The 26,101-nt window shown below is 53.8% G+C and overlaps 5 protein-coding genes across 5 annotated transcripts; 3 read left to right on the top strand and 2 right to left on the bottom strand.

Moving 5' to 3' along the window:
- Positions 1-900: 900 nt before the first annotated feature.
- On the top strand, positions 901-1,527 carry PC9H_002713 (uncharacterized protein; the record flags this gene model as incomplete). The annotated part of the gene is made up of 1 exon (XM_036772348.1): positions 901-1,527. One exon carries the CDS (start codon positions 901-903, stop codon positions 1,525-1,527), a length of 627 nt encoding a protein of 208 aa, XP_036625994.1.
- A 5,019-nt stretch (positions 1,528-6,546) lies between these two features.
- PC9H_002712 (uncharacterized protein) lies at positions 6,547-7,902 on the bottom strand (the record flags this gene model as incomplete). The annotated part of the gene is made up of 4 exons (XM_036772347.1): positions 6,547-6,803; positions 6,868-6,942; positions 7,375-7,624; positions 7,690-7,902. 4 exons carry the CDS (start codon positions 7,900-7,902, stop codon positions 6,547-6,549), a joined length of 795 nt encoding a protein of 264 aa, XP_036625993.1.
- Positions 7,903-11,882: 3,980 nt separating this feature from the next.
- On the top strand, positions 11,883-13,057 carry PC9H_002711 (uncharacterized protein; the record flags this gene model as incomplete). The annotated part of the gene is made up of 5 exons (XM_036772346.1): positions 11,883-11,899; positions 11,962-12,142; positions 12,192-12,287; positions 12,341-12,443; positions 12,498-13,057. 5 exons carry the CDS (start codon positions 11,883-11,885, stop codon positions 13,055-13,057), a joined length of 957 nt encoding a protein of 318 aa, XP_036625992.1.
- A 3,467-nt stretch (positions 13,058-16,524) lies between these two features.
- On the bottom strand, positions 16,525-17,106 carry PC9H_002710 (uncharacterized protein; the record flags this gene model as incomplete). The annotated part of the gene is made up of 1 exon (XM_036772345.1): positions 16,525-17,106. The coding sequence occupies one exon, from the start codon at positions 17,104-17,106 to the stop codon at positions 16,525-16,527; it is 582 nt and encodes a 193-aa protein (XP_036625991.1).
- Positions 17,107-21,246: 4,140 nt separating this feature from the next.
- PC9H_002709 (uncharacterized protein) lies at positions 21,247-22,491 on the top strand (the record flags this gene model as incomplete). Its single annotated transcript, XM_036772344.1, has 5 exons — positions 21,247-21,378; positions 21,428-21,523; positions 21,573-21,675; positions 21,723-22,182; positions 22,245-22,491. The coding sequence occupies 5 exons, from the start codon at positions 21,247-21,249 to the stop codon at positions 22,489-22,491; spliced, it is 1,038 nt and encodes a 345-aa protein (XP_036625990.1).
- Positions 22,492-26,101: the final 3,610 nt, after the last annotated feature.

Here is a 26,101-nt window from a genome sequence, read left to right as displayed (position 1 = left end):
TACTGTAGCGCCCATATCTCATGCACTTTTACCTTGTTGGGAGAGAAGCCATGTTGCCTCGAGGCCGTTGGCCTGCCCGTTCATGATTGGCGCCTTCCTGCTCGCTGTTTGACTGGGTATTCACGGATGGATAACTCGCCATGAAACTGCTGGAGAGCAGTGATCACGACCTCGGCGCAAGCGTACAGTCGGGAGGGGGGCGCGGTGTATGGTTGGCGGTGGTCCGCCCGATGGACCGGCCGAAAGGTGTGATCTCTACAGCTCTGAATAGCCCCCATCAATGATAATGCGGTATGATTGGATGAGGAGAGGGTGACATTCGTGAGATGTTTGAGGCGTGGTTGCTGTGAGGCATGCTCGAACCAGCAAGACGCGAGCGCTACGAATCTACAGCTCCTTCGCTCGAACGACCACCTCCCGCTCTCCTGCATCTACATTATCTGTTTCCATCTGGCGCCGCTCGTGTCCAGCCTGAAGCATGCATGTACATTATGACGAAGTGATCGGTATTTAGTGAGTACGAGGACTTGGACGTTGCAGGGCTGACGAATGGGTCGGTTCAAGTGCGAATTACCACCTCCGTATTGAAGGTCGTTATTTTGTTTGTGTTTCACTCGCGTAGAACTTGATGCTGATAGACGTAGGTGCGATCGTACTATCCACGCCCAAAGGTCGATGTCCGTTTCTGTGTTGAATTTGCGAGTCAGGAGGACTGCACTCGGTTTATTCACGAGGTTAGGGTGTGTTGAATTTCTTGCTCTATGACCCACTCTGAATTGCTCACGGAAAGAAGAAATGGGAGGGTCGATACATCGGTGATAATGACCTCGCTGTCGTCAATGACGTCATTGAGGCTCTTTTTTTAATCACTGGCGACTATTCGTCTGGTATGCTTTCACGATGCTTGGCTATTGTCGTCTCATTTGCGATGTAGCAGAGAACAATGCTACTCGGCATCAGACCCCTCTTTCACAGTTCATCGACAAATATCCTGAGCCCGAGACGCAGCATCGACCGTGCTATCTCACACTCTCTATCTGTCTCACCCTCGACTTCATTTCCAGCGTTGATTGGAGTGCCACCACGATCCCCCCCACTTTTTCGCCCTCTGGCGCTTTCCAGTCACTCAACAACCTCCACCTCAAATTCCCTTCGCATTCGTCCCAACAAGACGACCTCACCATCACCATCTCCGCGCACGAGATCTCATTCTTGGACGGCGCGAATTCCGTTTCTGCTGGGAATTCCTTCTCCATAAATAGCGTACATCGTACCGTCACTGTCAACTACATCAACAACATTGGCGACGCGTTCTTGGCTCCTATCCACGGCGGTAATAATGGCGGGAGGAATAACACCAACACCAGTTCGTATTCAACCACTCACATCCACGCATTTCCTATGTTTCTCCCATCTAATCAAAACTGTAGTTCATATGAGTCCCCCAAGCAACTCACTCCTGCAAACGGAGCACTCCCGAGCTCAAGCTCTGCTACTGGCTCGGGCTCGGGCTCGCCGACGGGCTAAGTCTCAATCCCAACCTCAGGAAGCAAAGCCATCAACACGTGGAGTCGGTCGCTTTGTCAAAGCACGTACACAGCGAGCGGGACCATATTGAGACTCGCGTTGGGAGCACACAAGACATTTACCTAATTTTGCCTTCCTGAAATACGAACTGACATTGACGACGGAGTAATTTCCGCCTTGCGGCATATGTATATATCGATGTCCCTCAAATATGTATACGGTACACTTGGTATGGTACTAGTTCGCATGCCTTATCTCACTATTCGTGCGACGTACAAGACAGAGTCAAACAATCTGCCAGGGTTGGCGCAGTTCTCAGTGGGATCGGGCGATAAAACAGCGGGCGTGCGCAGAGATAGCCAGCGGGAACGTGGCATAACTCTTCCAAGAGTATCCTTGTCATCGCTTGCGTCGCGTACTGTACCTCATCATCGTTCGGGCGCGCCACCGGCGCTGCTGGCGCATGAGACCCTCAGGAAATACATGCATTGGTGGCGGCGCAATCGAGAAAAGTCGAGAGGTAAACGGAGTGGAAACTCGATAGATGACCGGACCTTGGAATCAAAAAAGATCGCATCTGAGTCCCGATGTTTTCCTCTCCCTCTCCCTCTCCCTCTCCCGGACCGTCATCAACGACATGCCCTCTACTCTACTTTGCGCCCCCCCACCATCTGTGCTTCTCGATTCTGCGAAAACTACATAGAATCCGAGTGTTCGATGTCCCGACGATCCCATGGAGGCGTGGAGGCAGAGGCGTGGAGCAGGGGGACACAAAGATTCGGGCATTCGAGCATACTTCCGTAGACGTCCTTATATGCGCGTTCCTACCATAGTCGCTGGCGCACCATGTCCAGCGGTAGGATCGTTTCGAAGTCCCAGGTGGGCATTCAATGGCTGCAGCGTGGAGCAAAGGCGGGGTATCCGTAGGGTGAGAGGCCAACGGCGGCGCCTGGGTAGCTGATCAAGTTGCCAGTCATGACAGATGGGGCAATGGGGCGACGGGAGAGTGAATTTGATGGGATGGTGCGTTCACGTCCTCCTTTTTCTCCCATCAAAACGCAGCGCGCAACGTGGACGTCGCCTGCGATCATAGCCTGACGGCGCTGCGGAGAGAGAGGACCAGGCATCTGTTGAATCGAGCTGGAGTCCGTAGATAGAAGGGTAGACAGAAGCGACCCATCTTCCTGAGTTTGATACGATTTGAGTAGCGGCGCGGTGCGTGGGTGGAATCATGCCAGGACTCGACGCCCTCTTTTATGTCGCCTACTTGGATACCCAACGCCACGCTGCGCTTCATAGAAAACGGACTTGGAGCCGCTGTCCACACTCTCAGCTCCAAGATTCCACAGATGTGTCCCACACGCACGACGCCTCCCCATCTTCCCCCTGCTACCACCGAGTCGTGGGTCTGATTCCAGGTTGATGAAACTGCGAGTAATAGCAGCGGCAGCGAGATGACATAGAAAAGGATGGTGTAGGATGAGAAGAGGTCGTTATGGGGCGCAGGCGTAGAGTGGGTGTTGGTCGAGTTTCACGGGCTGAGAGGGAGGGTGCGGCTGCAAGGTGCGTACCGACGATATCCAGCGTCGAAGGAGGTTGGTGGATAGGTGAGAAGTCGCGGTGCGCGTGGCGTGGATTGAGGGAAATGACAACAGGGATGTCTGTCAAATGGTACGTAGACCCGGCTTCGTGTTGTTGAGACAGCGGGAATGACTGAGGCTGGATGCATCAGCCATTGCGGCCCCGGAGTAGAGCGACAAATACTGTCGGCTATGTACGAAAGCGATGTCAGAAGTTCGCGACGCTTATGAGAGCCAAGTGGTGAAAAAGTGTCGGTGTAATAAAACTCACCAACGAAGGTACACCATTCCATGACCCCCCTCCTTCCCCCTCCCCGAGCAAGATACTTCTGTGGTACATTGAAGAGATCCGAGAGGTTGCTGGTTTTTGAGTTTCGGGTTGTACAGCACAGATATTGGTATGGGACTCAAGTGCTCACACTCAAGTCTTCGATTCCATCGTTCGCGCGTTCCGTGAGTTCCGGTGTGGCCTCAACGCTGCGGGATGTAGATGATACGAGGGGGTGAGTTCATTGGGAGGGACAGTCGTTTGGCTCCGTAGCTTCGGACATCGCCGGCCCGGACATCCCATCTCCCGTCTCATCGTAAAACGAATAACCGATGGACCCGACTTCCTCAAATTTGTGAGTACTTTCATCTCTTCTTCAAAGACGCGTTAAAATCACAGAATTTAGATTCTCACCTAGTCCTTTCAACGGTTCAACCCGCTCCATGGGTCGACCACTCTCACAGTGCCACCTATCACTCAGCACGTCCTCAGCTCTGCCAACGACTAACGATGGCTAACGAGCAGGCGAACCTACCTACGCAGACGGCTACTTTCACTTATATGCTCCTCTGAACCTCACACCTCGCCATTTGCTGAGGTCTGACAACGCCGGGTAGAGAGGCGTTCGAGTAGAGAAAAGATGGCGGGAGTCGTATCTCTCAACCATGTTGGCAGCTGCGTTCATCATCAACCTGCAGGTGACCTTACGCCACCAGGCAGTTGCATATTTTTACGATCGGTTGTCGACCATTGCTTGTTAAGTCCAAGGGCAATTCACCCGACTTCGCTTCACCGTTTCGTCATCTTTGGGTCTACCGACACTTCGAATGGATTCGAAAACGTATCCACAGATTCAGAACGAGGGTGGCTGCGCAGCTGAATACCCGTTTCAGTCTTCAGGTCGCTTCGACCTGGTGTTCGTGCCACTTGGGTCAACTCAAAGCACACATCTGCTGTGCATGTGGTGGACCGTGGTAGCAGTTGAATTTGGAGTTGGCGAGCGGAATCGGATACTCCTGTGAACCCGGGAATGCTCGCGGAACCATTGAATAGACGATTCCTCCCTCGCTTGCTCGAACTTCAAATATCTATGAAGTGTTGCGCCTTGCTACCGAGACCCACCTACGCTGACCTCATGACGACTATCGTGACGCGCCTTTTGCACAATACCCGTGTGTTGCTGTGCGCGCTGTGCTGGGGAATCACGTATCGGACAAGCATTGACAAGTACGCGCTTTCCACCAAACACTTTGTCATCTCTCCATAAGTTCCTTAGCTCGCCCATCTCCCGCAGGCGGCATACGAACAATCGCTCTTTACAAGATGTCCTACTGCCTCCCGCCTTGGGATACGTAGAGGCAGATCGATATTCTCACTTCCCGCCTGCTGATGGGCGTGAACGTGTGGTACCTCCGTCCAACACTTCCTTCGCGGCCCGTCTTATTCACTAGTCTGCGGTACATCATGTCTATTTGCGACGATGAAAGTTTCGCACCCGCCATCCCAGATTGAGCTGTGTCACAGGCTCGATCGTTTGCGTGGTTGGGCAGCCGTCTCTTCAACTCAGAAATCGTAATCAACGGAGCTTCTCCGTCGTTCCGCGGCGGCGTGTCTTCGCCACTCAACGACTCTGCACTCCCGCTCTCAATGTATCTTCTCGACTCCATCGTTTGCATAGATCGCGGCTTGAGATTCAGTACCGTCGCTCGTTCCCGCGATTTAGGGACCACCCCACCTCCTCCGTCAGTTTGCGGCGGCAGGTCCTCCCCACTCTTCAAGCTCCAACGCCTCTCCCCTCCCGACCCCCACATACCACATTTACGCTAACCAGCTCGGCACTAGCAACCCTTTGTGCTCCCTCTTGAGCGCTGCGCCGTTCATTTGTATGCAGTCGATACTCCACATCTCCCAACTACGCCTTGAGGTACTCTCTCAATCCACCTCCCCTCGTTTATCACGCACATGTACGACACCGCCTCTACCCTCTACGATCCAACCGCCAACTGCCAACCAATCGTGTACCCTGGGCGCGTCTACGTCTCCTGCGACTCTCTCCACACTCATACGCAGGCGAACAACTGTACCAAACCGCATACCTGTACTTCGTCGTGCACTTGCCCTAGCTACTTGGTATCCTCCGCAATTTCGGCGCGCCGTAATGGGATGGTAAGAGGCCCTCGATCCTGAGATCGTGAATTCTACTGAACGCTGGCGATGCCTCGCCGTCACACTCCCCAAGCCCAAGCCCGCCTACTCGGGGGTTGACGCCTGGCCTTCAAAGTTCGGATCGATGCCGAGAGGTCATACAGCCCTTGGTTCATCAATAAGTCTTCGCGCCTATCGAGGCTTCGATATTCATTTTCACGCACCACACGTCCACTTTCCGCCGTGAGGCAACGGATGCTTGTCGATGCTCGTAAGTGACGCTGCTGTGAGCTTTGGGCGCTACCGCTGGTTGGGCGTGGGGGAGGAAGGATTCTCGCGGATAGTCTACCAGGAATTGCTAGAGAGCAGTGATTACGGCCTCGACTACAATCCAACTCCTGCTCGCATTCTCCCATTGTGACACCGCCGACACCCAAGATCCTATTCTCGACCTTCAAAGCTTTGACGTCCAAGCCTTCGGATCGTCGGCGCGGTTCTGCAGCTCATTGGCCATGAGCATATCGCAGCACCTATTGAGAAATCGATAACCATCCATCACACACGGTACGTCTTCCATTCTACTTGTGTGATGTCTCGCTAAGAATACGGCTGTATGTTGACTGGGGCATGCAGACACGCACTGACGTGACACGAGGAGAAAGAAAAGGATCGAGTAGCAGGGACGTCGCTGCCCCCCACGTCTAGAGGCGCCCAGTGAGAATTGTGTGTCCCATGTTCCGAGATAGCTGCCGCTCGACATACTGCCATGTTGCCTTCCACGGTCTGAGAACGATAAGATGGACCTGGGTGGTTGCCGACAGTATCAGAGTTGCGGCGAACCAGAGAGGGCGGGGGAGAGGCGGGAATTCGCAGTGCACGTGGAGTCAGCGCTGCGGGAAGAGGCAACTAGGGATGTTGCTCAGACACCCAGACCACGTGGGGACAATGAAACGGGGCTGGAACTGGGCGCAGCAGTAGCTACGAAGAAGTAACGACAGGGATTATCAACTGCATGCAAGACCGTCATCAAAAGTCTGTGTGGGGGGGGGGAAGTGTTGGCATGACGAATCCACCGGCGCAATACTTGATACGAGCGACGAAATAGCCCCAGATGTAGAGTACCCGGAATGGAGATGGACGCTGCGTTTGCTGGTTGAGGCCAAACTCGGCGTGCGTGGAGTTAAAGCTGGGCACGGATGAAGCGGCGGGATTCGCGGGTGACGTCCAAATCAGGCCCGCTACCCTGCTGTTCGTAGGTATGCCCGAGATCTTGAAAGAACCGTCTGCCAGCAGTCCAAAACGCCGTCAGTCCAGAATCCACATTATTTAAGTACGCCGAACACTCACGATATCCCCTCCGTATCCGTATCCGTACCCATAGACTAGAGCCGGAGGGCACGGCTTGAGGAGATGTACTGCGGTCTAGGGACGTTGAATGCTAGAGAACCCGCAACATGGCGATGACCCCGATAACTCGAGTAACTTCAAGCAGGCAATAGTGCATATGCGTATTCGAAGAATCATAGAAAATAGAAAAGGTCCACTCCGAGCAGACATGTGATGATCGCGAACCAAGAGGTAAATGGAGGGGGGATAGTGGCCGGACTTTAAAATCAGCAAGAAAAAATCGGGCCGTTCCGTGTGCCGCAGTGCCAGTGTTCCCTCGCCTTGGCTCATTCTCATTTCCCCTTCCCTCCCCTTCTTCAGAACTCCCCTTCTTCGGAACTTGCCTCGCCTCGCCTCGCCTCGGGAACAATGAGAGAGAGAGAGAGAGAGAGAGAGGCAGAGAGCGTTCAATGCCTTGGTTCGATGGAGAAACGGACGCGCGCAGAAGAGGTCGCCGAATCCCTTCACTGTTCTCGTATCCCATCGTTCCGTATGGGGTGGCCGGCCACCTTGAGGCCTCATTGGGAGCGGTGGCACGATTAATTCGGCACGAGGATGGTGCGTTCGTGGTGTCCTTCTCCTTCTCTATCACCAAATCATCAAGGCGAAGTGAGACATGTGCCCCGTTATTGCCGCGCAGAGCCCCTGGCAGCGTCGAAGTCGAGCTGAGCGCCGCATCTTGAATGTGACGCCGCTGGAGTCGGGCCTGCCCCCGTAGCTACGTCGGTAGATACGAGGGGCTTGTGAGTCGTGTAGCTGAGGCATTGAGTACTGAAGGCCCACGAACGCAGTAGGATCGCGATTCCTCTCACCCTTGCCAAACACAGAGTCTGACGTGGGGATAGTACCCATGCCTCCCCATGTGCTTGTGGGTGGCGGACTGATGATATTGGGTAAGGGGGCATTGACTGTGACATCGGAGAGCTCTACTGGCGGAGAAGGGAGCCGATCAAGGAGGCGAAGCAGGGTAGAGTGGAGGGAGACGTAGTGAGACATAGTGCCCGTGGGGTAATGTTGAAGACATCTAGAAGCCGAGGTTGCGTTGTTTCGATGATGCCAAGGACACATGGAGACGTGGAGAGAGACACGTGGAGCAGGGGGACATGATGACTTGGATGTTCCCGTATTCCTTGTACGTATACGCGATCATACCCAAAGTCGCTGGTTCAGCACGTCCAGTGGTAGGATCATTCCAAAGTCGCACATGGGTATTCGATCAATGGCTGTTGCGTGGAGAAAAGCTGTTTCCAACTTCCAGGAGCGGCAGCGAGGGAGCGAGGGGCGGGAGACTCGTCATGTAGCGCGGAGAATGTGAGGCTAGCGGCTGGAGGGGCCAGTCATGAAATCTGGGACGATGCGAGGGTGACTTTGACGTCCACGCCATCCTTATTCTCCGTCAAAACGGTGACGCAGCGCGAACGTCGTAGGCGCCTGCGATCATAGCATGATGCCGCTGCGGAGAGAGGATTCGGCCAGCTGAAAAATCGAGCTGGGGCCAGGGTATACATACAAAAGCGACCCATCCTGGTGAGTAGCACCGCGCCAGCCATCATCTCCCTCTTTTTATGTCGCCTCCTCCTTGGGTACCCGCTGGCGCGCTCTGCGTCTGGAAAGACGCACATGTGCTGCGGAGCGACCGCCGCCACCTCACTGTCAGCTCTTGAGAATCCGTCGGTCGTGGGTAGTGCCGTTCAGCGGCAGCGAGAGAGGGCGAATAAAATGAAAGGATGGTATATGCTCTGGAGATGTATGTGGCCCTGGGATGAGAAGAGGGCGTCGGGTGGATGTTGGCCGAGGTCCATGGGCTGAGCGGGAGGATGGGTAGGCGGGAAGTCACGGTGCGTGGCGTCCATTGAGGGGGATGATAGCGGGGATGTCTGCTGCCAAGATTCCACAGGTGTGCCCCGCACGCACGACGCCTTCCCATCTTCCCCTTGCTACCACCAAGTCGTGGGCCTGATTCCAAGTTGATGAACCTGCGAGTAATAGCAGCAGCAGCGAGATGGCGTAGAAAAGGATGGTGTGGGATGAGAAGAGGTCGTCATGGGGCGCGGGCGTAGAGGTGGACGTTGGTCGAGTTTCACGGGCTGAGATGGAGGATGCAGCCGCAAGGTGCGTACCGACGACAACCAGCGTCTAGGATAAGTGAGAAGTCGCAGTGCGCGTGGCGTAGATCGAGGGAAATGACGACGGGGGATGTCTGTCAAACGGTGCTTAGATCAGGGTTCGTGTTATTGAGACAGAGAAAAGGGTGTAGTATCACCGTCGCAGAGTATAGCTAACGCCAAACATGACTAGTGACTAGTGACCGGCTACACGCGAGACCAGTGTCGAAAGAGTAGGACTAGTCACTAAAGGGTTTCAGGCGGTCGCGAAAGTCTGACTACGAGCAACTCACTGACAAAGGTACACCATTGTACCCCTCTTCCCCCCTTCCTGAAGAGGATTCCTGTACTAAGTGTTTAAAGCACTTTGAAATGACGTTTTCGAGCACGCGCGTCCTGAGTTTTAGGTGGTACGGCTGAAATTGCGAGCTAGAACATACGTGGTTCAACATTCAAGTCTCGATTCCATCTTTCGTTGTTCGCGTATTCCGTGATGTTCGCCTCTGTCGAGGACCGAGGCAAGTTGACGTTGAATGATTGTTACGTTAACAGCGGGACGAGCACATAGCTTCGGATATCGCCGGCCCGGAGCAGGACATCCTCATCCCATCACAAAACGAACCACCACGGACTCACAGCTTTGTGAGTATTTTTATTCTTCAGAGACACGTCGAAATAACAGAATCCGGCTCTCAGTCACCATACTAGCTAACTTCTGTGTGAGGCAAGAGCCATGGAGATAATCAGCCCGAATCTCATTCTAGTAGTGCCGGATAGCATTCAGTACTGTACGTCCTTAGCTCTACCAACGATTAACAACGACTAACGAAGTGGCGAACATATCTACGCATACTTTGGAACGCGATAGAGAGACTTCTAATACTGAGATCTCTCTTTGTCCCCGCTGCGTGAATCCACGGAGAGTTGGGAGCAGTGACTGTCTTCTTCTTAGGCTTGGTTCTCGAGTTGGCGAGTTCTTTAGCTTCATCGAGTGTCTAGGTTGAGTCCATGATTCCCGAGGTGTGAATATCCTGTCGACTCCGCAACCAGTGTAAATCCCCCCGCTCAAAGTGCGACCATACTACGTTCGTCTCGCCCTGATCCCACACGCCGTAACTTCGCTCGCTCCTCGACCCATGATACACCCAAACTCCTCAGTCGATCCGCGGCGGCGCTACCCTCGAAGACGCCTCACCATATTCTCGTTGTATTCAGGTCAAAGTCAAAGTCGTGTCGTCGTCGGTGACGGATCCACTCACCCTTCCTCCGAAATTAGGCAAGAAGCAACATTTTTGAAAAGACATCCAAGATACTGCGTAGTAGAGCAGCGGGTAGGAGACGCCTAGCTGTTCTGCTCCAACGCGACCCGCCGTGGCGAGCGGATGATCCGTCCTGCCTCGCTGACACTTGGGGGTTGCACATGGCGCTACGAGCGTCTCATCGCCTCAATCGTTTGCGTGGCTCGTCCGCCGTCTTCTCGACTCGGCGATAGCAATTACCGCAGCTCCTCCGTCGTTCCGCGGCGGCATATCTTTGTCACTCAACCACACCACTCCCGCGAACGCTGTCCACGTATCCTTTCGACTCAACCATTTGCGTGGGTCGCGGCTTGAAATACAGTCCCGTCGCTCGTTTTCGCCACTCAGCAATCCCTCAAACTCAAACTCGAAGTCGAACTCCTCCGGGGGTGCGTGTCCTTGCCCCTCTGGAACGCCTCCCCCCTCCCACTGTCAATGTACCACTTTCGCACCAGCCAGCCATTGCACACTCTTCGCAGTCCCTACGTCGTGCCGTTGCTTTAATGACTCCTCCTGTTCGATTGGACCCAATCCATAGATACAGTCTCGGATATACGACCGAGGAACCTCTCTCCTATCCTCCCCCGAGTCCACTACACAAGCGCCAACCGACAGTGAACCCACACCCTCTTTCACGGTTACGTCCCCTCTCATTTACGCCGCACGCTCCCATGAACCAGTATCATTTGCAGTCCACTGTCCTCACGATACCTCGTCGTGGCACCGCCAAAGCTTCAGACCTTTCGCTCGAGCGAAGCATTCGGATCGGCGGCGCCGAGAGATTCTACAGCCCATGACTGTACTGTAGCGCCCATACCTCATGGTCTTTTGCCTTGTTGGGAGAGAAGCCATGTTGCCTCGAGGCCGTTGGCCTGCCTGTCCATGATTGGCGCCTTCCCGCTCGCTGATTTACTGGGTATTCACGGATGGATAACTCGCCATGAAACTGCTGGAGAGCAGTGGGCACGACCTCGGCGCAAGTGTACATTGGGAGGGGGCGCGGTGTATGGTTGGCGGTGGTCCGCCCGATGGACCGGCCGAAAGGTGTGATCTCTACAGCTCTGAATAGCTTCCATCAATGATAATGCGGTATGATTGGATGAGGAGAGGGTGACATTCGTGAGATGTTTGAGGCGTGGTTGCTGTGAGGCATGCTCGAACCAGCAAGATGCGAGCGCTACGAATCTACAGCTCCTTCGCTCGAACGACCACCTCCCGCTCTCCTGCATCTACATCATCTGTTTCCATCTGGCGCCGCTCGTGTCCAGCCTGAAGCATGCGTGTACATTATGACAGAGCGACCGGTATTTTGTGAGTACGAGGACTTGGACGTTGCAGGGCTGACAAATGGGTCGGTTCAAGGTCAAATTACTACTTCTATATTGAAGGTAGTTATTTTGTTTGTGTTTCACTCGCGTAGAACTTGACGAGTGTGCGACGAAAAACAGGTGTTCGGGTCGACTTTGATGATAGCTGGTGTGCTGGAGCAACAGTTTCATTGTATACACAGCATTTTCGGGGAGTGAGAGAGCTGCTGTATACGAGGATAGACTGCCCCAAAGTGTTGAATTGGATGCCGCCTGAACCTGAGTGAGTACAGAGTGTGGTCCCTAGTCGGCAGATGCTGCAGCTAAATGTCGTAGATACCTCAGGAAGGGCCTCGAAATAGAATATTTGGAGGACGGATATATGCGCCGGGAGGTGTTGGCAACTGAAGAAGAAGCTGATGAGATTGCTTTACAAGCGATATACGACGAACTGGATATGGCTCATATCGCGGTTACACGAACATTGTCTGTTGGAACAAGCATTGTCTGGCTCGAGGTTAAACGGGTGAGGACAAGGGTTCTTGCATGTGCGAGGCTAATGGTGATGGAGGTAGATGCGATATTACAATGTGCCTATACCTTTCAATGTCAGTCTCATTGTTGAATTTGCGAATTCGGAGGAGTGCACTCGCTTTCTTCATGAGAATATGGTGCGTCCATCGAGTGTCTTGCTCAACATCCGACTCTGACTGCATGCAAAAAGAGGAAATTGAAGGAGCAATACCTCCCTGCCGTGGATACGGACGTTGGTGTCATCGGTGACATCATGCGTGCTGTTGTCCCGATCATTGACAAGCATGGGTCTGGTATGCTTTCACGATGATCGATCTGAGGCTATGATCGTCTCATTTGCGATGTAGCAGAGATGAACGCTGCTCGGCGTGGTATTCCTTATTCCCAGTTCATTGACGAATATCAGCCGGAGACGCAGCTGGTACGTCATCGAGGTCCCAATCGGCGCCACGATCGCCCATGCTACCTCACACTACACCTCTCTATCACGAGCTTCTGTGTCAGTGTCATTGACTGTGGAAGCACCGTCCCCGCAAACTTTCCATCATGGTCGAGCCCATTCCACTCTCTCAACAACATCCACTTCAATTTCCCGTCGTCCGCGCCGCACGATTGCCCTGACCATGATCGTACCTTTCACAACGATACGGACTCTCTCAGCTTCACAGTAGAAGCAACCGGGATTCACGGTCTTACCGCCACGAACTCCGTCGCGCAGGGTAATTCGATAACAATCAAAAGCGGGCATCGCAACGTCCACGTTAATCTCGCTGGTCTCCATAGCGTGAGCTTCAACATCAACATCATCTCTGGTGATAGCTATTTCGGTGCTATCCACGGCGGAAACGTCGGAGGAAGGAACAATGTCAACACCTGTGTGTATTTCATAATCACTCGAGAGACGTAGCTCATCGCTAATTAATTTGCTACCCAGTTCGCATATCGAGCCCTGTTGGATCTCGTTCGCCTCGTTCGGCCTGGTCCCTGCCTCATAGGCATACCCCACTCCTGCAATAACAAGCAGAATCACAGGAAGGAGTCAGTCGCTGGGTACAGCAGCAATCGCACCGTCCTAGGCCATATTGAAATACGAATGCAGAGTTATACGCCTCGAACAAACAGCTGCGAGGCTGTTAGAATATACACATACCTCAGGCGGCCAGTCTTCTTAAATTCTCCCAGTAGTTCGATCCGTTATCCAGTTCCTCGTGTTCCCTCTCTATCACGCGTCTTCCACTTTGTATAGCAGCAAATAGTTAGGACAGCTCCTCTACACCTCCGCGTCTATTTGTGGGGGAATAGGATGTGTTCACCATTGCGAAAGTCGGTGTAGGCTCGGAGAACAGGGAACACCAGAGAGAAGTCGGTCGCTGCGCTGCGCACACGGCGCTCTGCGCATGTCCACAAGTGGGAGATCAGACATGTGGGGCTGGGGCATACAGACACGCATTGGCGCGACGCGAGGAGAAAGAAAAGGATCGAGTAGCAGGGACGTCGCTGCCCCCCACGTCTAGAGGCGCCCAGTGAGAAATGGGTGTCCCATGTTCCGAGATAGCTGCCGCTCGACATACTGACATGTTGCGTTCCACGGTCCAAGAACGATAGGATGGACCTGGGTGGTTGCCGACAGCATCAGAGTTGCGGCGAGCCCGAGAGAGGGGGAGAGGTGGGAATTCGCAGTGCACGTGGAGTCAGTGCTGCGGGAAGAGGCGACGAGTGATGTTGCTGAGACACCCAGAGCATACCGTCGTGGGGACAATGAAACGGGGCTTGAGCTGGACGAAGCAGTAGCCACGAAGAAGTAACGACAGGGATTATCAACTGCGCACGAGACCGTCGTCGAAAGTGCGTGTGGGTGTGGGTGTGGGGGAGAGGGGGGGAGGGATGGTATGACGAATCCACCGGTACGATACTTGATACGATCGATGGAATCGCCCGAGATTTAGAGTACCTGGAATGGAGATGGACGTTGCGTTTGCTGGTTTGAGGCCAAGCTCGGCGTGCGTGGAGTTGAAGCTGGATGCGCTGAAGCGGCGGGATTCGCGGGTGACGTCCAAATCAGGCCCGCAACCCTGCTGTCCGTAGGTATGACCGAGATGTTGAAAGAACCGTCTGCCAACAGTTCAAAACGCCGTCAGTCCAGAATCCACATTATTCAAGTACGCCGAACACTCACGATATCCACTCCGTATGCGTATCCGGAGACTAGAGCCGAAGGGCACGGCTTGAGGAGACGTACCGCGGCCTAGGGACGTTGAGTGCTAGAGAACCCGCGACATGGCAAAAACCCCGACAAAGCGAGTAGTGTCAAGCAGGCAATAGTGCGTATGCGTATTCGAAGAACCGTAGAAAATAGAAAAGGTCCGCTTCGTGCAGACATAGGACCCATGGGGATGATCGCGAACCAAGAGGTAAATGGAGGGGATAGTGACCGGACCTTGAAATCAGCAAAAAATCGGGCCGTTCCGTGTGCCGCAGCGCCAGTGTTCCCCCGCCCTGGCTCTTTCTTATTTCTTCCTCCCTCCCCTTCTTCGGAACTCGCTTCGGAACTCGCCTCGCCTCGGGAAACGATGAGAGAGACAGGAAGACAGCCTTCAATGCTTTCGCTCGGCAGGGACGCGGATACATGGAGAATGGGACGTTCGAGAAACGAGGCGTCCGCATTCTTTTACATCGTCTTCATACTCTCAGTTATGCACGCCTTCGCCCCCTCAGTCCCAAGCTGGGCATGCTCGGCTGTGAGTGATGAAACGAGCTGGGGAAGACTGGCTTGAGCTGGCAAGGTTACGGGGTGGAGTACGCAACGCTTTGAACATCATCACCTGTGCATGGAGGACTGCCAGAACCGACACCGGGGCTTGAAGCTTTCGAGGCTGTAAGAGAGTGTTAGGAACTAAAATGAGCATGGGATGACGCCCTCACCGAGGACCGCAAATCGTTCCACACGACTTCCCATCTTCCTCTTCCCCTACAACAGATTCCTCTTCCCCTACAACAGATCACAGGCACGACACAGTGAACTTTTGAAGTTACTAGTGCGCGAGCGCGTTGAGATGTTGAATGTCGACACGACGATTCTTGGCAGGAGAGGTTGAGGAACCGATCCGAGCCTTGGAGCTGAGCGCTGATGATTCGTGTTCCATCAAGCTCAACTTTCACGAACCGGGTTGTTCAAGGCAAAGGCATAGTTGACGCGAAATGGTGGTCGGTTTTGCTATGTACTGTAGCTGACGGAAGGCATGGGCGCTATCGGATGTTGCCGCCCTAATCACCTGAATCCAACGAGTCCCCATACACTTCAGTGTATCCCTGCAGTCCCCTCCTGCGGACTCAGAGCCGCGCACACGCCCGTTGTTGCGCGAAAATACCGGCAACAAGATATTATTAAATGTCTGCAGCGAGCATCGAGGTACTGGGAATAGGATGTGCTCAATGATCAATGATCGCTAGGTGCGTTACCCCTTCCCTCGAGATGCGGTCTGACCCATGCACTACTGATAGGCACGCTATACAACTCTGGAGCGCTGGAGCGCTTGAGTGAATCGAGGTTCGTAGTAAATCAAAAATCAAAATACGCCTGCCTGTTGTTGATGAACGGCAGGTGCCAGCGCCCGGCTGTTGCGTGGGGTAGGTGGTGGTAATTTCAGATCGATTGGGTATGCGCTTCTGACCGCTTCCTCTGGGGTTTATATAGGAAAAGTCAATATACAAGTTCGGATTGTTCTGCACTTTGTTCAGTGTAACGAGTAGCGATATAGCGGGTACTTGTGCTGCGAAACAATAGACAGCACAGCATCTGCCGCCTCATCGCGAAGCATTCCTGTGGGCGACGAATTTTATCTAGATATAGTGAGTGAAGTAGAACCGCGCCCACCGACGGAGGTACACTCCTGGGCATCCCTCCACACAGAATATCCAACATGCCCCCGGGATCTCGGTTTCTCGCTGATAGACTCGCCTGGCCATCGTTTGACAAGCCGTGGGCTATCTGCATCGTCGATAATCGAGTAACCAACGATCGTTCGCTAGCTTCTCTGCAACACGCGGATAGGATCTCCCGCTTCTCGCCACTTCAATCGTACCCTCGGTCTAGAGGCTCAAAACTTGGTGTTCCCCCGCCGATGGCGCGGTATTGGAACCCGTCTGCCTTCCTTTCTGCGCCGTATTCCATACGCACCGGCGATTTCTACAACATGACACATACACACATATGATCAGTGGGCAACGATGGTCGACGTCACCTGTTCAGGCGGATACATAGCGCGACGAGGCTCGTATCCATATCTTTTATCTTTTATCTTTGCGGAGCCTCCGGCACTTCGCGTTCGGAGCGCACGCACGCGATTCCCGATGGACGGTTGACGGTTGACGGTCTCAGATGCGGACGCTCTCCGCAGGGATCCGAGATCCGGTGCACATTGGCGGCGCATCGCTCTCATGTTGCGAACGGCACCCGCGCGCCTCAGGCCTCCAGGGCCGCATGGGTGGCATGAGTGGCGATTCGCGATTCACGGCGCACGGCGCACGATGGAGGAGGGAAGAGAGTATGAGTATGCGAGCGGGAATCGGGGCTGCATTTCGAGGAGCCGAAGTAGTGAAGTAGTCGACGACGAAGAGGCATTCATGGTGCGTGAACAGGGTCGTTGAGCCTTGAGCCTTGAGTCTCGAACGTTTGAACGCTGAACGCTGAACGTTGAACGTTGAACGCTTGGCCCCGCGTCGTAGCCCCGGCCTCAGAACCCGTCGCGCGTACTTTCGGCATCGTGAGTCTACAGTGGACCACGCAGCCTCGTCGCAGAGGAGTGTTTGCGTGTGTCGCGGATTCGCGCGGACGTATGCAGGGAAGTTGGGGGTTTGCGACGGTGATGATGATGTCGAAGACGGGGTGGGAATGAACATGCCCGTTCGGCCATGGAAAGCGACGGCATCAGCCTCCCAAGCCGCCAGTCCTCGCATTCACACCGCGAATTCCCCTTTGCGCCTACAAGAGCAGGCAAGGCGCGGTGACTCCAGGTAGACTAGACGTCCAACAACTAACTAGAGTGCGTGCAGCGCCGTTTTCTGCTTGGATGTGAATCTGAGAACCTGACGAACCTTCAGTCAGCTTAGCCCTCGCGGCGATGAAGGACAAGGGCGATGAAGAGGGTCGCGCCATTCGTGACACTCCCATCCCTTTATCGCGTACACAAGTGGAGTCAAAGTTCACCCCATTTCTATCTTCCATCCTCCGTTCGTACGTCCGTGCGGTGCGTACATATCCTCCTTATCACCAGATCAGCATCCTCGCTTCACCCTTCCAGGGATGTCTGGGTCGCAAGGGGCTCGCCATCGACCAACTACGAGACGCTTAGCGACGCAGCGACGCCCCCTCGTATCGGGTCCTGTCCCATGGTCCGCATCAGGCACGCGCCACCCAGGATGGAGCGGGCTTCGCAATTCTCCTGTCCTCAGTCGCCCATCTGCGTATTGCAATTGCATTTTGACTCGACACACTATGATTCATCGCGGACATGCGAGTCCTCGTGGCGCCTCCGTCCGGTCGGACACAATGTCTCGTCTCGGAAGAGACGTCGCTGCTGTCTCAGATGCCATCTCCTCGTCGGCGCCTGGTGGGGATGGGTTACCCACGCGCGAAGGGGCATGGGTGTGTCTATGGCTATGGCTGCAAATACCTATGAACGTGTATGAAAAGCCGTCCTATGTGAAGATATCACCTCGTCATCGCCGCGTGATGCTTCTTGGGCGGCGAGGCTCGATGGATTCTCACCGGCAAATGCAAATCCACGGAATACATGAGGGGAAGGGCGTTGGCGTTGAGGGTGGATTCGCTCTTTACGATTACGACGAGAGGAGAGATTGCGTGTCGGTCGACTGGATCAAGTGCGGAGGGATGGGCTGTGGGTGGATGGGGAACAGGCCGGCTGGGCCTGGGGGACCCACTAGCAGCTGTGATCAGAATGGGTGCTTGGCGCTTGGCCGTGGCGTGGTTTGCCGGAGGCCTGAGGCCTAAGTGCTGTGCGCGAGTTAGGACTGTGTTTTAGTGTGGGGGATATCCTTTTGACTTTGACCCACCGTCCGTCTTTTGCCTCCACCAGTCTTCGTACCAACTGGCGATTGTCGCTACTGCTATTCTGAATCGATATCATGGCGCGTCAGTGTGGATAGGCAAGGAAAAGTACGGGGTATGGGTGTATCTTGAAGGTGGTTGTTCTGTTTTCTGTTGCGCGGCGAGGCTCTTGGGTCGACTCCGCTTCACGACTCCCCAGGATCACACGGCAAATATGTTTCCTGGATGTCGACTCGTCATGCGGCTTTCGTCCTCTCGGACTACAGGCTTCACGTCCACATCTGTAATGCGGTAGAGCTTACATCTCACGCCCAATAGACATAGACATCCCGATGAGTTAGGATACTAAGTAGGAACTCAGTAGATTACATAACCCAACTAATCGTACTCTCAACTCTCATCTCCCCGCCTCGAGCGCTTCCGTCGTATGGGACTTCGACGCCCTTCCCCTGCTCGGGTGAACAGCCCTCAAGCTCTAGGTATGAGCTCCCAGGCCAGGCTCAGGCCCTCTCACCCTCGCGGGAGCTGCGCGAGCCCCGTTCTCTCCCGACGGCGCGACCTTCTCCCACGAACGCTTCACAACATCCCAACTTCTCATTCACGCTTCGACTTCGCCGATCGCCACATATCCCATCCTTGAGGCGTGCGGTCGCGCCCAAGATAGGGATGTGCTGTCGATGTGTGCCCGATTCCTGAAAATTGCGTCTACAGTTATTTGTTGGCCATTGTGTGCGTTTTACAAGTTTACGGGTTCTCCTTGATGTTTCGCTAATTCTTTGATGTCTTGCACCCTCGCGGATAATGGATCCGCTCCTACCCTTCTTCCGACGTTTGGCATGGAGTCGAGTCATTGGCACTGGCATCCAAGGCACGGCGTAGTAGGATAACAAGTCGGGTATTCCTGTCTGTGATGCTCCGCCAAGGCTCACCTTGGCGAACCCGCAGACCTTCGAGCCAACGCTTGGGAGAGACTAACAGGTCGCATATCGGCATGAGGTCGCGTAGAAGTGTGCGAGTGCTACGGCGTTGCGGGGGTTGGAGAACTTGTTTAGCAATGACTGTCACAATACGCAATCATATCGGGAGATAAGCCGCATACCGTGTGCATAGCTGAGCGCTCTACCGGAGAACAAGAAATCAGGACAACGTCGAATCAGGTAAGTTCTCCACCGGACACTCTCCTTTCCCCTTATTCTGTGCCCCTCTACCACTCGCTATGTCAGCACCCTTCTATGCTCTCCCCAGGTCAAGTGCTGTCCCGCCGCTCCTTCCCTCTGAATACGCAGAAACTGAGCGATCTCTCACCACTACCTCTCGTGGACGTTGACGACCGCCATCAAGCACCCTGCGCACCTTATCACCACCCAAGTCCGCAATTCCTTCAGTCTCGCCGTGAGTTTGCGACGCCTTGCTCTCCAAGGACGATCTTCTCCCTTTCCTTGTGGTCCCAAATTCGCCACCCGCTGCCCAAGATCCAGCCGCCTCATCATGGCCCGCGGCTTACAACTCCGTAGCGCTCGCCTCTCCAAGCCAATCATCCCCTCAACTCCTCCGTCGATCCACGACAGCGCGTACCCTTTCCCAGCTGTCCATGAACCACTTCTGCGCCAGCTACCTCGCTGTTTACAGCTCCTCGTGGCGACCTCTTCGTGCTTCCCCTTCAGCCATTCCTCTGCGTTCATTGGGATTCAGTGGATATGTTCCGGGATTTCACTGACGACTGGAGTCTCCCCCTAGTTTGTCCCAAACCTGTAGCATAGTGCGTTGCTGCCGACAGACAGCAGATAACTACCAATCGCCGCCCTCGTAAGTACTCCCTCTCTCACGTCTATGCTTCCTCATTCGCCGTCTAGTATCCGCACGGGGCGCCGTAAGGCAATGGGGGTGGCATTCTCAGCCCATGAATTAGTCGATGAATTTGCAGCATTCGCAGTCCAACGAGTCACGACCTTCTGTAATCTCACAACGTGGCACTGATGATGCCCTCGAGCTTTCTGGGCATCCGGATCGGCGATGCCGAGAAACTCCACAGACCATGGAGCATGGGCGTATCGTAGCGCCTATCGAGCCTTCGATATCCATCTATCATGCACGGTACGTCTTCCATTCTCCTCGTGTGACATTGTGCTAAGAATACGGCAGTATGTTGACCTAATGCTTTGTTAGGAACAAGGCTATGCTGTATCGAGGCGCTGGTTGCTTGTCCAGAATCGGCGCTTTACGCAGGCGACCTTGTTGGGGGACTCGATGCTCATGGATAAGTCGCCAAGCATTGCTATAGAGCAGGGCAGGAACTCAGCGCGAGCGTACGACTAGGAGCTCGGGAGGGCGCGTGGTATGCGGTGGGCGCTGGTCCGCCCGATGGACCAGCAGAAAGGTGTGATCTCTACAGCTCCGAATAGCTTCTATCAATGATAATGCGGTATGATTGGATGAGCAGAGGGTGACATTCGTGAGATGTTTGAGGCGTGGTTGCTGTGAGGCATGCTCGAACCAGCAAGACGCGAGCGCTACGAATCTACAGCTCCTTCGCTCGAACGACCACCTCCCGCTCTCCTGCATCTACATTATCTGTTTCCATCTGGCGCCGCTCGTGTCCAGCCTGAAGCATGGGTGTACATCATGACGAAGTGACCAATATTTTGTGAGTACGAGGACTTGGATGTTGCAGGGCTGACAAATGGATCGGTTCAAGGACGTTTTACCACTTCTATATTGAAGGTAGTTATTTTGTTTGTGTTTCACTCGCGTAGAACTTGACGAGTGTGCGATGAAAAACAGGTGTTCGGGTCGACTTTGATGATAGCTGGTGTGCTGGAGCAACGGTTTCATTGTATATACTGCCTTGGGGAGAGAGAGAGCTGCTGTATACGAGGATAGACTGCCCCAAAGTGTTGAATTGGATGCCGCCTGAACGTGAGTGAGTACAGAGTGGTCCCTAGTCGGCAGATGCTGTAGCTAAATGTCGTAGATACCTCGGGCGCGGCCTCGGAATAGAATATTTGGAGGACGGATATATGCGCCATGAGATGTTGGCAACTGAGAAGGACGCTGATGAGATAGCTTCAAGAGCGGTGTATGATGAACAGGATGTGGCTCATATCGCGGTTACGAACACATTTTCTCTTGGGACAGCCAATGTCTTGCTCAAGGTATATTGGGTGAGGACAAATGTTCCTGCGTGTGCGAGCCCAATGCTGATAGACGTAGAGTCGATCGTACTATCCACCCCCAAATATCGATGTCCGTTTCTGTGTTGAATTTGCGAGTCAGGAGGACTGCACTCGGTTTCTTCATGAGGATATGGTGCGTTGAATTTCTTGCTCTGTGACACACTCTGATTGCATGCTAAAAGAGGAGATTGACGCTGCGAATCGTCTCCGGTGAGGATACGGACATCGCTGTCATCGATGACATCATGCGTGCACTTGACACAATCAGTCGCGATCATTGGTCTGGTATGCTTTCACGATGCTTGGCTATTATCGTCTCATTTGCGATGTAGCACAGAAAAATGCTGTTCGGCGTCGGATTCCTTATTCCCAGTTCAAAGACGAATATCCTGAGCCCGAGACGCAGCTGATACGCCATCGAGGCCATGATCGACCGTGCTATCTCACACTGTCCATCTCCGTCAGCCTCAGCTCCATCGAACGCGTTGATTGGAGTGCCACCACGATTCCCCCAACTGTTCCCTCGCCCTGTGGCTCTTTCCAGTCCCTCAACAACCTCCACCTCAAATTCCCTTCGCATTCGTCCCAACAAGACGACCTCACCATCTCCATCTCCCCATGCGAGTTTCCATTCTTGGACGGCGCGAATTCCGTTTCTGCTGGGAATTCCTTCTCCATAAATAGCGTACATCGTACCGTCAACATCAACTACATCAACAACGCTGGTGACGCGTTTTTGGCTCCTATCTACGGCGGTAATAATGGCGGGAGGAATAACACCAACACCAGTTCGTATTCAACCATTCACATCCACATGTTTCTCCCATCTAATCAAAATTGTAGTTCATATGAAGCCCTCATCTACACCACACTCGCCAACTGAACACTCCCGAGCTCAAGTTCTGCTACTGGCTCGGGCTCTGGCTCGCAGACTCGCTCAATCTCAATCTCAGTCGCCTCAGGAGGCAAAGCCATCCGCGGCAGTACGTAGAGCCGGTCGCTCTGTCAAAGCACGTACACAACGAACAAGGCCATATTGATATTCGCGCTGGGAGCCTGGAAGCAATTCGCCACCCTGTAACACAAACCGAGTCCTCGTAATTTTCTACGCCTCGCCGCGCACGAGTTGTTCTTACTCTTGTCCCTCGAATATCTGACATCTTATCTACGTACATACACTCAATATACTGGTGCCTTGTCATATCCTTCTATTCGTGCGGTGTACCAGACAGTCGAGTGGTTTACCAATGTTCGTACAGTTTCTGCCAGCAGGGGCGTAGATATGCAATATAAACGCGCTAAGGTGCGACGAGAACGAGTCGCATTGGTGCAACCGGTCAACGTTTCAACTAGCATCTCACTGGAGCCTATACATCGGTCCATGATTGTGCTTAGCCCATGGTGCATGAATGTCAACCCAGGCCGAGCAGCAAAAGAAAGTGTCGCAGGCAGTGATTAATGATATAATCTCGTAACTCACGAGACACCGCTGCTTTTTTCACCCATCCCTCGAACTTTGAGTGAAGTCATGCTACAAAGAAAACAGACGGTATTGCCGCAGTTCTGATCCCAACGGGTCAATGAATTTACGGCTGTGATTTCAACACGATGGCAACAATAATAATTACTGTGAAGACATTGCATACCTGATTTACGGATGGCCGAATGGGTGCCACGATATCAATGTTAAAGCCGTTAAGTGGTGTGTGCTGATCCGCATGTGGGCACCCCAAGCCCCCGCCGTGAAGCCACGAGGACTATACATCTGACTCAAACGTTCGTTAGCTATCATTTCTACGGAGGGGAGGGAAATTGGGGCCCTACGGCCGCTCGTACGCTAGCAGGACGTAGGAGTACGCGTGGATACGTTGAAGCGCCATTGGACCTCGTATTCTTGTAGATGATGAAGTTCAAGATGACTTATACACTCGTGCGCTCTGCACGACGCGAATGCATATTATCGTCGGGCGATTTGAGGCTGAGAAGGCGCCGCAAAGTGACGATGGCGATCACGACGGATGGGAAGGATGTCTCGGCGGTAGACGACTGCAAACGGTAGCTGACGAATGGGAGTGGGAGAGACGACACGAGGGCATGGGGAGAAAAGAGAACAGTGTGTGAACGACTTGGGAAGAAGTGAAAGAAGGAAAAGGGACCATACCTCAGAAGATGTAGAAGCTGTTTAACCGGTAAGTATCTTCCAATACGACGTGTTGGGCCTTGAGCTGTTCAAGTATTGATATTTGAGTACTGAGCGTTATTTAGACCTCGTGCGTGGCGTATGTTCCTTGTCCTGCGAGCAACGAGTCCCGATTCCACGACTGACAGAGATCGGAGCTTGAAATCATAGCGGAAAAAAACCATGAAGTTCCTTCTCCTCCTTCTCTCCCGGTCCACCCCTCTTCATCCACCTCTCGATTCACCCATTTGTCGACGATGCCGTTGCGCACGATTCTACTGTGGACACAGTGTTACCATAAACGTCCTTATATGCGCATTCATGTTATCGCTTGCGAGTTCAGCACGTTCGGCAACAGGTGTCGCAATTCCGAAGTTTCAACTACCCGGGTTCTGAAATGCTTGAGCAAGGAGGAGCATGGCGGCGTCGGGCAGAGGTGCAGAGGAGCAGAAGTGATGGGAGACTGCGCAGAGAGAAGTTCTTGACTAGCAGCCCAGAGCTGTTGGCGGGGTAATGATTTTTGGCACGAGGGATGTTCGTGGTGATGGTGTATCCACGCCGTTATTTTTCCTCCACAATATCAAAAGCCAGCGCAATGTCGCGACTATGATCTTAGGGCAACACAGGGAGGAGGATGAGGCGGCAGCGGAGTTGAGCTGGACCCGTAGAAGGGTAGATAGCCGTTACCCATCCTCTCGACGTTGCCCTCCAATATGATGCCCCATTGGATACACGCCAACGCTCTCCGCTCTTAGAAGTGCGCGCACGGAGCGACAATTACTATTGACGCTCTCAGCTTCCAGAACCACATATTCGTGTCTTGCACTCGCAACACCTTCCCAATCACCACCAAGACGTTGGCCTAAAAGGGCGTTCACTTTCCTATTGTTGAACCTGCGAGAAATCGTCCGGCGTTCACCAGTTCGTACATACCCTTATATGCGCACTCATGTTATTGCTTGTGAGTTCAGCGCGTTCAGTCACAGGTGTCGGGATTCCGAAACTCTGAGTATTCGTGTGCCGTAATGCTGGGGCGAGGAGTACTATGGCGACTTCAGGTAGAGGTAGAGAGAGACAGGCGTAATGGATGAGAAGCTGCGCAGAGGGGGGGGCCTCCCGACTAGCAGCCAGAGCTGGCGGCGGGGTAGTGACTTTTGGCGCGGGGATGGTCGTGGTCAGTACGCGTCATACTTCAACTTTCACGATATAAACGGCCAGCATAACGTCGCGGTTATGAAAGAGATTGAGGGCGACGCGGAGACAGGGACCCATCCTTACGACATTGCTGCCACTCATCATGATGTCGTTGCGCGATAGTAGGGCCGCGCTAGAACTCGTCTCCCTCGAGCTCTTCATGACGTATTCTCGCATACCCACGTATGCTCTCTGCTCCTTGAAAACCCAGATGGGAGCGCCTATCGACGCCTTCAGCTTCCAAGATCCCGCAGGCATGCCTAGCACTCGCAACACCTCCCTCATCCTCTTCGCTTCCACTTGATACTACCAAGTTGTGGGCCTGGGCGTGGTCCCATTTCCACATCGATGAACCTGCGAGGAATAGCAATAGCATTGACACTCGCATACAACCGTAGCATCGCTTAGCAGCCGTGAGCTGAGGGTAGCAAACGGAGATACATGCGCTGGTGTGTGGGTGTTGACGGCGGTGGGGGTGGATGAGGATGTTGGGCGAGTTCCACGGTCACTGGAGATTGTATAGCCGCTATATGCGTACCGACTGAATCTAGCGCGGCGGGAGGTAGGTTCACGGTGCGCGTTGAATGGATCGAGGGCGGGGACTGTCGATGTCAAACAGTATGCAGAGACCAGGGTTTCGTGTCGATGAGACAGCGGAGCTACGGGCGAGACCAGTTGGGACTAGTCACTAGAGCGTGTCAGGCGGTCGCAACAGCGCTGATTATGAACAACTCACCGACAAAGGTACATCGTACTGCGAGCCCACTTCTTCCCCTCCTCCCCGATAGTTGGTGCACGTTGAAAGGCCACGTCTGAGAGGTTGATCGCCGCAGCAGTTGCCGTGCGCGACTCAAGTATCCGATTCTATCTTTTGCTGTTCGTGTGTTTTGTGAAGTTCGAGTGTGGCGAAGAACGTTATGGGACGGAGATCATGCAAGTCGGGACGCCGTTTAGCGGGATGAATCGATTGGCTTCATAAGTTCGGATGCCGCCGGCCCGGACATCTCATCTCACCATATCTTCGTCAATTTTGTGAGTAGTGTCATATATTCTAAGACACGTTGAAATAACACCATTCAGGTTATCAACTAGTCCTCGCAATGGTCCGGTCCATGAAGGCGGTGAGGCCGTCCACAGCCGTCCATCTCACAGTGCCGGATAGCACTCCTCTGCCAACGATGGCGTACGAAGGGGCTAGCATATCTACGCAGACGGATTCCTTCGTTTCTCACACCTCTCAAGCCCTGGCTCCCTCGAGCCTCACGACTCGCCACTTGCTGAGGTCTAAAAACAGGGTAAAAAGTGGGATCTCTTTGTCCCTGCTGGCAGCGGCGTGTA

Source organism: Pleurotus ostreatus (assembly GCF_014466165.1).
Source record: "Pleurotus ostreatus strain PC9 chromosome Unknown scaffold_11, whole genome shotgun sequence".
NCBI lineage: Eukaryota > Fungi > Basidiomycota > Agaricomycetes > Agaricales > Pleurotaceae > Pleurotus > Pleurotus ostreatus.
This window is presented reverse-complemented; position numbering and strand designations above follow the sequence as displayed.